We start from the raw sequence: 12953 nt of genomic DNA on the forward strand, positions 1-12953 counted from the left end.
GGACATTGTTTATACTGTTTTGTAGTTAATCTTCTTACATTTAGAGATGTCCTTCATTTGAATCTCAACAAGAAGAAAGCTGTTGTTTGAAGGAAATCCAGTTTGAAATTGGACGAGACAGTGTATTTTTGAAGAAGATACTCTGGTTAGAGTAGATTCAAACAGTTTGGGTTGCATTGAAAATGTTGAATCAACAACATAAACACACTCCTCTTGCATGGTAGTGATAATATTATGTTGTGTGGATGTTTTTTAGGGATGCAAGTGGTCAGAGTTGGAGGTAAATGCAGGGCAAGAAAGCATTTTAGAGGCTATGAAAGAGTTGAGACCGGGTGGCATTTTCACCTTCTAGAAGGACAGCTACTGTAGACACACAACTGTTCTGCATAAAGAATGGGCAACAATGTGAGTCTGTAGAGAAGATAAGCTGGTAGAGACATTGAACCGACTTCAGGATGTTTTGGTCTTTACATTAAATCCCAATCCACAGACATTTGTGGTTGAAAGATGACAAAATGTGAAAAAAGTTCAAGGGTTGTGAAAAATCTTGGCAAGGCAAAGTAAATACTTAATGAACAGAGGAACTCACCTTAACATCGATGTTTGGTTGGTGGTTTATTTGCATTTTTAGGTTTTTACAAGTTTGAAAATGTGTTTTGGAGATAAATGCCACTAAAAACCAGTGGAGACTGTTTAGAGGCCACGGCCCTCACTTGGCGTTTAAAGAGTGGTTGTGCATTTAGCATTTTGTTTAAAGGGTCGATGAACTGATTTTTCAGCCCTCTGGAGGCTGTTGCTTAGTTGCGATTCATTGGCCACCTGAGATTTAACTCAATGAAAGAGTGTTGCTCTAACAGCGGCATAAACGAGCTTGAGAATAAATCCCCCATGTGCCTTTTTGCATCCAGCCCTACAACATGAAATGACCTTATACCTATAAATACATTTATTCACATAAAACCACAACTGCTACTTGCTGTTAAGAAATGATACCATGAGCACTCACAGGAAAGACTTTAACATTCCCGCAATTTTTTCCGTAGGAGGAAAAATATCATCCAAACATGATGATGGGATTTCTTTCCTCGCTTCTCTTTTCTTTTTCTTTGAGAGCCTGTAAGGCACATGAATGGATGTGAGAAAGTTTGTTTTGGTGTGTTGAGTTTGACTCAGTTTGGCTCTTTGAGAGTACTTGAAAATGTGGGGTAAGGGAGGCTCGCATGATATTTTTCTCCCCACTTTCCACTGTCAAACATCTGAAGTGGGTATTTTTTACAGCATTTTCTGTCAGGCAGTGGTGAGTTTGGGTTTGTTCTTTCACGCTGATTACACCCAAGGCAGGATTATTTACTAGGATTTAAGCCTGGCCCAGTGCTCAGGGATGCGCTTTGACATTTAGGCTGGCATGCACTAGGCTGCCTTACATAGGCCCCTGGACTATTATCTCTGTGTTTACCGCTGCACTGACCACCAACCAAACAATAGTGCAGAATCCATCTGGAGTTTATGCACAGACTCATCCCTTATTTTTTTGTAATATTTCATGGAGGCTTTAGAAGCAGCTCATATGTAGGCAACACTGACACCACTGAAATAATTCCCTGTGTATACTATCCTACATCCAATTGGAATGCAGCAGAGTGATCAGCCTGTAAATTCATGCGGCTACACAATGAAGACATCATTGATGGCTGACTAGCAGCTCAGAGCTTAGTAGATCAACCATCAATCACATTTCCAAGCTGACAAGGTGCTTGCTCTCTGTCATGGGAGTATCTATCCTCTCTAACAGACTGACAACATAGCTAAAGACACACACATGCTCCAATAATAAGGAGACGAAATGTGTGATGAGGGCTTACAAGTATCCAGGATATGTGGACTGTCGTCTAAAGGTGTTCGAAATATCATTCAAGAGTAGAAGTGGGCGATATGAACTTAGACTTTTATTGCAATATTTTGTGGTACTATTGTGATAATGAGGGATTACTGTTTGATTTTCTTTTTAAAAAGCATTTATTACTACTTTTTTAGGTACCTGTATGGCTGTGACTGCATGACATATAATCCATTGCCCCACAATGTCCTTGACAAACTTTCCCATTTGAAATAAGCTTCTTTATGGTGCCACTTACTTGTAATTTATATCACTAACCTGCACATAGTAACTTCATTTAACCATGTTTTCAAATTTACTGCCATTTATTGATGTTCTTGTGGAACGAACAGTGGGAAAAAATAACATTTCATTTCTGATTAAGCTGTCAGTGTTGTTTATTTTGTTCACCATCAATAACCGGAATTTATCATGAAAGCAATAAATCAAAATTCTTATCAGAAATGTAAATAAAAATAATACAATAAATGCCCACCTCTGCTCAAGAGGGATGGGAAGAAAAAAAAACATGCCCAATGAATTTCAATGAATACCAATTAGAGTTAAAATCATCTCATTTTCTGAGAAAAATATGTAAAATAGGTTGTAAATAACTTAAAAACAATACATTGCAGTAAAACCACTACACACCAGAGTAGGTTATTAGTATTGAGCCACGATTTCATTGTTTACATCAATGCAATAACTGCTCCTGCATGTCAAAAAGAGATCAGTGCTTAAGATGTGGTAATATCAGTAATTATGCATGCAGTTGATATACCCAGGCAGGTTTTCAGATAATTCTGATGGTGTGCTGTGAGGGAGACAGAGACGACTCGAATGTGATGCAGTGAGGTGGAGTGATAAATGTTATACAACATGGATTTGACTTTTTTGTACAATAACACTAACAACAAAAAATAAGTTAATTAAAGCTACACCTGGATCCTCATTTCTCTGCAGTGGCTCCTTTTTCTAACCATTTTTCCACAAAACAAAAGACTATGCAACCATATGTATTCCATATTTCTGAAATATCACGCAGATACATAGTGGCACAGGGAATCTTGACACCAAAATATTTTCAATGTGTTTGTGAAATTCCTCCCAGTTTACTCTAATTACTTGGCATCTCCAGATGACATGCCTTTGAGCGGCTCCATTGGTCACACAGAGTCTCCAGCAGGCATCCCCACAGCTCTCTTCGATGTAATAAATAATCTTACAATATTTCTTTCCAGCAGTACACTCACCGTGTATTTGGCTCAGTGAAGCTCTATTGAAGCTGGCGTATTTTCCTCTTGTTCTATGTTGGAATCTGCTAATGGATTTCTGCTTGTTGTTTAAATAGTCTGTACTCAGCTGCTTTGACAGCTGAATTATATTTTATGGAGTTGAAACCACTTTATTGCACGATCACAGACGTCTAAGAATACACTTTTTTTTTATTTTGGTTGAAGTGGTGTCTGACTATATAAAAATCATCTCTTCCTAAGCCTTATTCATTTTGTAAAACTTAAAAACTTCTTATGGGATGTCAAGGATCTTTTTTAATCTTTCATCCTTTTTATTGGGGTCAAAGTCAGAATCACAGACACATCATCTCAAAGTTTTTGCTGTTCACAATGGCCCCTTCACAGGATGTTGAACATAAGCATAACAAATGTCTTAATTATTTGTGCCTCTCATTGTTGTAGTAGCTCTGTTATGTTATTTCAGATTTCTTCTTTTTGTAGACTTTTTTTCCATAATCTTTTTGGTTGAGGCGTTGCATGTTTTAACGATTACCCCCTCTGGTTTCGGATGCTGTGCTGCTGGGAGGATTTTTGCTTTCGGAAAGTTGTAATGATACGTTACCGTGGCAACACGGTATTGTTTTCGCAACTGGAAGCAGCTAAAGCTAACATATCATCTCTGCCGCCCACGTGACTGTCACACAGCACCAATCTTCAGTTAGAGGCCTGATCAGATCTGTTACAAGACTGACTGCTACTGCTGCTTCTCTGCCTGTAATATTTTTGTTTGCTTCTAACTTTTTTTACCTTCTCATTAGAATATTGAAATTAATATGAGTCATTCTTGAAAATAGTTTGAGGGAGTATTTTGACTAAAAAAAACATTAAAAATAATAAAACAAGAGAGAAATATTAATTCAGATTGATTTTATTCTGAATCTTAAGTTCAAGCAGGTAATTATTTCTCATCTTTGCAGGTCTGACTTTATAGTTAAGATTAAAGGCCGGTGGTTAACCTCAAACATCTGAATAATCCTTATGCAAAGTCATCCTCAAATTTAATGAACTTACCATCCCAGTTTCAATTATACATATTTTCCTAGCTCTTAAGGTGGATTAAAGTTGTTAAACATTTTTTAATTGGATCCTGCTGTATAAATGGTCAGATTTTAGTTATTTTAGGCACTAGTGGCCTTTATTGAATAGGAAAGAGGGTGGAGAGACATGCAACTAATGGTCTGAGATCACAAATCTAACTCAGGACAACTACGTTGAGGACTACAGCTTCTGCAGATGGTACATACGCTTTACCAACTGATCCACCCTGCGTCCTATTTATCCAACTTTTACATAATTGACATGAAACATATATCATAATTCTGCACCAAAAGAAGCTGGGTGGAATAAATCCCGACATCAACACAACCTGAAACTCCTAATTCAGAAAAAAAAAAGTCTGCAAAGCATGTCACATCGTAATCCCTCCACAAAAGGCCACTGATGATACTCGTGCTTTCTGTTTTCTTAGCTTCTGACTTGTTATGATCTTGTGACAATATTGCTGGCTCTCATTGTTGTTCAGGCAGGCTTTTAAAATCAAAATAGCCCGGAGAGGGGCTGCCCAGATTTTCCTCTTGAAGCTGTTACCTCTGGAGATGAATGATATACAGAAAAATAAATGCATGTACCTTGAAAAATAACATCAGAGAAACAAACAGATCTTTCCTATAACAATATTGCATAATGATAACACAAATTGTTTTTAGGTATATATTGTAAAAATAAATCTACACTAAAGGAACAAATATGTTTTCCAACACATAGCAGAAAACATAGTAAATGAAAAATTTTGAATGCAACCTTGGTGACCTTGTTTCTGACCGTCACCCACTGAGAAGCATATTTGTGTCCATTACTTTAGCTGCAAATGTGAAATGTGGCAAACATAACAGCATCTTTCCACCACCAAGGTAATTCTGAAAGAGACATTAGCTATATATTTCACATGTCTAAGCATGAGGTGCTTATTCAAGAGACTGATCAACATAAGGACAGAGGAAAAACAAGCAGCAAAGAAAGCAAGAGATGGCAAATAATTGAAATTAAATGGGGAAATTCAATAAAACAAATTAACATACGACATAGAAGATAAACTGCAAATCTTTCCTGCCTCAACATGTTGAGTTGCTCATTTCAAGGTGTATAATTAATCTTCTCCAAGTTCATATTGTGGTTCTTCCAAAACTGAAAAAATTAGATGTGGAAAAGATGAAAGGATTTTCAGGGTCGAAAGTCTGCTTTTTTAACAATCTGCTTTCTCATTTATGGCCATTAAGGGATGGAATAGAGTAGACTTACTGAAGGGTTGAAGACTTGTGAAGGCTTTCAAGTTTTATTTTTCTTTTGAGGTAAAAAATTTGAGTTTAAGGAACCAACATTAATGAGGAGGCTATGGCTAATGCCAGATGGTTTTTAATGTTTTATTCACTGCAGCGATGTTCTTAGACAGAATGAGGAAGTATGACTACATGGTTAATTTTATGCTCTGTGTATGTTATTTGAATATGGAAGTAGTGTTTGTTTGTGCATATTTTCTGTTGCTTTTGGAGACCAGCTGTTTGATGTATGTGTTAATTGCAATTCTGTGCATACCTGCTCTGGGACCAAGGGTGGAAATTGGCCTGTGGCTCAATCTGGTGCAACTCAGCTCTTTTCTTATGAAATTAAAGTAATTATGCATAATTTCATCAAATGATATGTAGACATAACTGAATCATGCAGCTGATGTGCAGCTGATGTGCAGCTGATAATGATGCCAAGTAGAGAAGCAAAACATAAATGTTGGGAAGGAACAGAGTGAAACACCAAGACTCAAGCCTCATTTAAAAACTGAGAATACTTTGTAAAAGCAGTGCATAAAGTATGTAAACATTGTTGCACATTGTTTTAGTTGCTGAACTCGAACAAAGGACTCATGTGTCCAAAGCGCAAACGCTATCCGTTATGCTGACCGAGCGACTGAAAACTGATCGATTCGAACTTGTACAAGTACCGCTAAGCCCATTTTGCTTACAAAATAATGATAACGGGTAACGAGCTGGACTCGAACAAAGGACTCATGTGTCCAAAGCGCAAACGCTATCCGTTGTGCCGACCGAGCGACTGAAAACTGATCGATTCGAACTTGTACAAGTACCGCTAAGCCCATTTTGCTTACAAAATAATGATAACGGGTCACGAGCTGGACTCGAACCCATGGTGCATGTGTCCGAGGCACAGACGCTGACCGAGCGACTGAAAACTGATCGATTCGAACTTGTACAAGTACCGCTAAGCCCATTTTGCTTACAAAATTATGATAACGGGTCACGAGCTGGACTCGAACCCATGGTGCATGTGTCCGAGGCACAGACGCTGACCGAGCGACTGAAAACTGATCGATTCGAACTTGTACAAGTACCGCTGAGCGGATTTTGCTTACAAAATTATGATAACGGGTCACGAGCTATCCGTTGTGCCGACCGAGCGACTGACAACTAATGCCTTCAAACTTCTACAAATACCACTACATAGGTTTGGCTTTTCATCTTTTAAATTGTGTTAGTGATATCAAAATTACTTGTGTAAAGTAATGTTAGAGAATTGTTAATGTAGAGTGCTTCCTTTTCTAGCAGACTGTTGTGTGTCCCCTGCACAGGAACTACCAGGTGTGAATGAGAAGCTGTACATTGTTGTCCTTGTCAAATAAACAAACATATGAAATATGACTGAAATGTGTCTTTGTTGACCTTTCATTTTCAATTTGGATCTGTAGTTAGGTGTAAAGCACATGTTTTTATGCTAAAGTTACACAAGACTTTATCTCAAAATACTTACTATTTTGGGCCCGTGCAGCGACCGGTCTTCTGGCCCGAATGGGCTTCGGCACAGGCTGTAAGTCTCCTTCGGTGATATACTGGAAATCGTCCGCGGTTGCGGTGCCGAGTTTCTCCGAAACGTCCTCTAAAGCGGCCAAAACTTCCTGTGAAAGACCAGGAAGCGCTGCTCGAATGGCATCGTGGATGTCCTTTTGTGTATCCGTCGTATCTGTTGAAATACAGAAAACTAAAAAAAGGTTGATCTCTGAACCGTTAATATCAAGCCTTTACGCTGCCAAAACACTGTGCTTTAATGGTACAAACCGATTCCCATCTTTTATGCAAGATGATAATGGCCACGTGTCAATCGGTTTACTAATGCGCCTGCATTCTAATCTTCTTCTTTCATCCTTTACAAAGTACATGTGGTAGTGTGGAAGAAATTCTCCACGATACACTCTCATCAGAACATGAAGTGCAGATTCATCCTTCACCAATGTAAGGATGAGTTCAACAAACTCCAGTGACTCATCATTCCTACTGACTACTAATTGGCCCTTCTTGTACGTTATTCCATTATACTGCACGTCTGTGGGAGTCATTGTATCCTCACTGTAAAGTTCTAAATAAAATGGTGAGCCATCTTTTATTTGCAAGGTTGGGAGAGTCACTGTTCCGGCAGAAAGAAAGGCCTGTAACATTTGATGTCTCTCTGAAAGAGTCAAACACAGATGTTTGAAGTTTTTCAGTTGTCTGGCACATCTTTTGAAGTAACTATGTTTGCTCTCGAACCGCATGGTCCGGAGCCCGATGAGTGGACCGCATTTCGGAATTGGCCCTGGATAGTGCTGTAAATAATGATGTTTAGGTCTCGCTGCGTTATCTGGAAACAATACCTTCCTGGTTTCCAAATATTCCCGGATGAGAACATTCAAATATGCAACCTGAGGATTGGAAATTTGCTGAGCACAAATCAGGTCAACAATATCCTTAAGCTGCAATGTTAATATCATCTTGTGAATCCTGCACCTTATCACCAATTAACAGAGGCAACAGTCTCAAGAAATTCCAGTTTTGTACTGCTTGTCCACTGAGTTTCAGTGCTTTTGGAGTGACAGCACAAGGTTTGGAACAAGCATCTGTTGCTTTGTATTTGAATTGTCTGATGCGCCTGTTCAAAATTGTGTATGTCAGCCATTTCTTTTTGGACAATCGTGTATTTGAGATAAAGGGCGACATCGTATGAGAGGACACCCTCGAAGATGTCACGGCCAAGACAAGGGGGCGTGCCTGGTGAACAAACATTAAAGTTCTCTAAAGTATTAAACACTGACCTGAACTTAATCCCCTGCACTTCTGTCACATCCTCTCTTTCCAGCTGTTTAGTGGCAGATCGATACGTTTCCGGAGTCCGCTCTGGTCCGATGATAGCTGGATTTTCACTCTGAAATTCAGACCGAGTAATCAGACAATATCTGCAGAAGTACTGAGATGTACTGACATTTTCCGTAAAACCCCCGATGCGGCGAGAGCCCGGGTTGTCTCCGGCAATGCGATACGGTGCTCCTTTCGCGACTGATTCATCTGCCATAGTTATCCCATTCTCCTCTAGTATTTTCAAGTCAGTCAACAGTTCTGAAAAAACTCTGGAATGGCCAAATTCCTTGAAATCCTTCTCTCTACACAACAAGACCGACTGCATATGATCGGTATTTGATCGGACATGGGGTGGCATATGGAGTAGAGAAAAGTAAACGGCAAAGATCTTGTGCTTTTTTTTTGCAGATCCCAATGGGTTCACAACTTCAAATGCATCTTGATAGAGAACCAGCTTGAGAGATTTTTGGTTTTCTTGAAACAATACGTTGGACGTAAACACCTTACCGTCGTCACGGTCGGAGAGAACGTCGGCTTTTGAAACGCCGTGAGCCATCGTTAGGCCCTGCCGATATTTGGAATCTAACATACCTTTTAACTAGGCCTGTCCCGATAAACGATAAATCAATTAATCGTACGATAAATTAAAACTATCCACGTCATTTCAATTATCGGCATTATCCTTTTTCTCTTTCTGTTGATGACACCGAATGAAAAAAGGCTCAACTCCGGTGCTCTCCACTGACCCTCCTTTCTCATTTCCTCAGTGTAAAGCCCAGCGCACACGACACGATCTTAGAGCTGTCTGCCGATTGTCGGCCCATTTTCAAAACCTGACAGACCACACATTAGCCGACAGAAATCCTAGGTATAACGGTTCGATCGGGTTCGTTCCTGCCGTGTGGTGTCCAACAATGGGCACAAAATAATGGCTACAAGTCCAATGAACTAATTTTAAAACCAGGCATTAATCAATGCTTTACTGCAATCTACCTGCAATGCATGTGGCTAGTGTCAGCGTAAAGTCCTGACTGAATGAAAATCATTAGGAATTAGAAAGAGAGACATACAGAGACTGAACCGCCTCATCTGCAGAGCTGGCTCCGTGGTCGGTGTGAGCCTGGAGTCTGTGGAGACGGTGGTGGAACAGAGGACACTGTCTAAACTCAGTCTAATTTTGGAGAACACCAGTCATCCTCTGTACACTGTTTTCTCCAACCAGAGGAGCTCCTTCAGTGACAGGTTCCTCTCACTGGGTTGTTCAACCGAGAGGATTAAAAACTCCTTTGTCCCACGGGCCATTAGGCTTTACAATGCTGCTATTTGTGGGGGAGGAGGGAGACGGGGTAGCTTTTAACATATTTAAGCACTTTTACTAGACTTCTTTTAGTGGGAATGTATTTATTTATTATATTCTTCTATCTTGTATGGTTGTCTCCAGATGTACGATTTTAATGTTGTGTGGATGTGAATTAATGTGTGAGCAACAGATAACCTTAATTTCCCTATGGGATTAATAAAGTTTAACCTAACCTAACCTAACCTGTTTACGTCACGTTAACGAAGAACAGCTGAAAAGTTACCGGGTTTATCAACTGCGGTAGCAATTTCGCTCCAACTCCTCCTCTTGTCAGTTCGATATTCTTTGCATGTTGAATAAACATTAATGTTGTTTCCACATATCATCTCCAATGTCCGCTGGACTTCGGGTTGCGCCGTGTCAGCTGTTTGGGATTCCCAGACGTAATTTCCCCTCAGAAAGCACGAGGAGAATCCGCGCTTTCCGATTGGCTGCCTGTCACATTCAACAGGCTGCGTTAAGATCCCAGTCGGGAAAAACCCCTGATTTGGATCGGAGCGGCAACGACGATCTACCGTAACACACCACACAATCTTAGAAAGACCAACGTTTCAAGATTGTTGTATGGGGAAAAATAGGAGCAAAAAATAGCACTTGCAGCACTCTGAGTATCTTCATTACTTGTTTCACAAATCACATTTTCCAAATAATTTGTATGTTTCCTGGAGATGTGAGAGGTAAAGGAAGATTTCACACGAAACACAGAGGCGCACCCTTTCACTGGGCAAGTTACTTGGCGCCCCTCTACTATTATGCTCCTTCAAGTGAACAACCAAAGCTTTTATCCCTTCACACTGCCATTTACAAAGTGGAACTGTGCATTTTAATTTCGTTAAACTTGTGTCCAGAGCAACTCTTGGCATGCTATTATGATGACGATAGAAGTGAACGCACTTGAACATACGCCTCGGTTCGTTGCGATGCAGTTTGCGATGGAGAACAAAGGCTTTAACAGATTTAACTGTTTCTGCACACAGGTTGCATGAATACATCTTAAATATATTACTTCGATGGATAGCTTACAGCGATGGCGATACAAAACGGATGTAAGCAATAGCTTTGTGGAGAGGCTAACTTTCCACAACTTCTTTTTCTCCTCGTTTCCCCTGAAATGTCTTTTCAACCAACCGAATGCAACTCAAACTATTTGTTTTCTGAAATGTTCCGCAATATTTCCTTACCTGAGAACGAGAGCCGATCAGACGGAGAAGGTTGGATGATGAAGTCTCTGCACAATCTGAGCGGAATAGCTGGACAAAAACGCCAACCACCGAGTGCGACGGGTCCTCAAATGCAGCGCGCTGATCGGTCCGCTCAAATCCACCGCTTCCAAAGTTCCGCCAGAACTCAAGTTCGCCTGTCCGCGCGGACCAGGTGCAGTGGCCCCATTAATTAAGACTGACTACAGGCTGCCTGCCAGGTCTACAGGCAGGAAACTTGACTTACATGACTTTTGCTAAACCGAATAAATTATATTACAATATAGACTACAAATATCTCTAAAACATTTTCTGTGACTAAGTACAGATTATTTTAATTTATTTGTTAATGAAAAAAATCCAATATTGGCAACAAGATAATTTACAGTACAGAACATTTCGTGGAAAGATATTTAATTTCCATAATTCCATTCAAAAAGTCAAACTTTAATAGATTCCAGATTCAGGACCCACCACTTAAGACGATTGCAAGTATTTGTTTATTTTTACATAATTTAGGCTATCAGGAGAATTAAATGCAAAGGTTACAGCGCTACTACAATTTTTGTTTTCATTTCCACAACAGTATGCATATTGAACAGTTTTGAACTGTATACTTTAGATTAATTATAAATGTAAAAATTACGATATACACTGCTAGGAAAATTATAGTATATTTTTGTAATTGCCACAGCAGTATGCATATTGAACAGTTTTGAACTGTATACTTTATAATTATTGAATACAAAAACTACGGTATACATTGCTAGAAAAATTACGGTATGTTTCTGTAATTGTCACAACAGTTTGCATTTTTAACAGCTACTAACTATATTAAAGATGAGTGCAAAAACTACAGTATGTACTACTAGAAAAATTACAGCATATTACTGTTAAAAGTATTACAAGACTTTTTTTAACAGCAGGGCAATGTAAATTTTCTGATAACCCCCCCCCCCACTAAAAATGACATTTTTTCCTAATTATCTTATTTACGGTAATTACTTGTTAAAGAAACAGTCTAAAACTGATTTCCAATTTACGGTTTTAAATTTTCATGGTTTACTTTATTTAACTGTAAAATTTATGGATATTTTTGACAGTGTAGGAAGTATGGTTTTATTTTCGTCTGAAATAACACTTTGTCTTTTCTAGCTGTCATGGTAACTCAAAGCGGAAAAAAAGAGCCGCATTTGCGCATGCGGTTGTGACGTCAGCGCGGCAGGTCCAAAGAGCTGTCCGTTATCCTGCAATAGCTAGCCCCGCCCACTTCGTCACAATCCTCCGGGGCTGACTACTGACCAGTTCTCTGTCTAACAGGTCCGGAAAATCTCTAAGACCTGGGTATTACCCTAAAAGAGATCTATAAGAGATAATCTATTTAAACTGGTGTCGAAAGCGATTCGTCTAGCTCTAACTACCTCCAATCCAGAAGTTACGACCCTTTTCAGTTAAGAAACAGTCAGCTGAGTAGCCCTCACAGCTGCATAATTCCAATAACCACTCCTGTTAACGGTAGCTCGCTTTCTAAAATATAACTTGCTCTTGGAACCGACTAGACTAGATTTAGTGACTTGGATGTAAGTCCCTGGGTCATTATTTTACTCTCACCAAAGGAAATTATGAAGCCTCCTCTTTACTAGAATCATGTACATTAGTTTTACCTTTATTAAAAGAACTGAAAAAGGAGTAAATGACTCAATTAATTCCAATGTCCACCAACCTCATTAGAATTTTAGAGTATGAATTTATTAAGCAAGCTTAAGCAGGGATATGTGACATACAGATCAATAATCAATTGTATATAATTCAAGAGCAGTGTAATAAGATCAACATGTACAATCATACCCTACTGACTCTTTTCCCTAACCTATGTCGCAGATTCTGAGATAGCTTTTTAGGAAGCAAGTTTGACTCATACCCAGTTGGTGGTGGATCTTTAGCAACAGGAACGTCCGAAAACCTTGGTCTGAATCTTTGTCCTTTGTGTGGAAAATCCTCTTTAGAATAGAAGCAAAGTAGAGAGGGTTCAATTGTTTTGAAAACCCA

At 39.3% G+C, this 12953-nt stretch overlaps 1 protein-coding gene across 2 annotated transcripts; it reads right to left on the reverse strand.

The window, feature by feature from the left end:
* Positions 1-6674: 6674 nt before the first annotated feature.
* Positions 6675-11180, reverse strand: LOC114136593 (uncharacterized). 2 transcript variants are annotated; one of them, XR_003593845.1, is made up of 3 exons: positions 10887-11180; positions 8303-8412; positions 6675-7197 (listed from the first exon to the last, which is right to left on the reverse strand). XR_003593845.1 is itself a non-coding variant. In XM_028004646.1 (2 exons), the coding sequence occupies exons 1-2, from the start codon at positions 8932-8934 to the stop codon at positions 6987-6989; spliced, it is 843 nt and encodes a 280-aa protein (XP_027860447.1). In that variant the 5' UTR covers positions 8935-9021; the 3' UTR covers positions 6675-6986. The 2 variants fall into 2 exon arrangements, 1 of the variants encoding a protein (XP_027860447.1); XM_028004646.1 differs by lacking the exon at positions 10887-11180 and having other exon boundaries at positions 8303-9021.
* Between the last annotated feature and the right edge of the window lie 1773 nt (positions 11181-12953).

The sequence above is a fragment of the Xiphophorus couchianus genome, chromosome 21, assembly GCF_001444195.1.
Source record: "Xiphophorus couchianus chromosome 21, X_couchianus-1.0, whole genome shotgun sequence".
Classification (NCBI taxonomy): Eukaryota; Metazoa; Chordata; class Actinopteri; order Cyprinodontiformes; family Poeciliidae; genus Xiphophorus; species Xiphophorus couchianus.

Excerpts from the sequence above, each read along its gene's own strand:
- LOC114136593 (XM_028004646.1), bottom strand. The coding sequence starts at position 8,934 with ATGTTAGATTCCAAATATCGGCAGGGCCTAACGATGGCTCACGGCGTT. Across the intron at positions 7,198-8,302 it reads GTGCAGGGGATTAAGTTCAG|ATACGACGGATACACAAAAG; the intron begins GTCAGTGTTTAA and ends GTATTTCAACAG.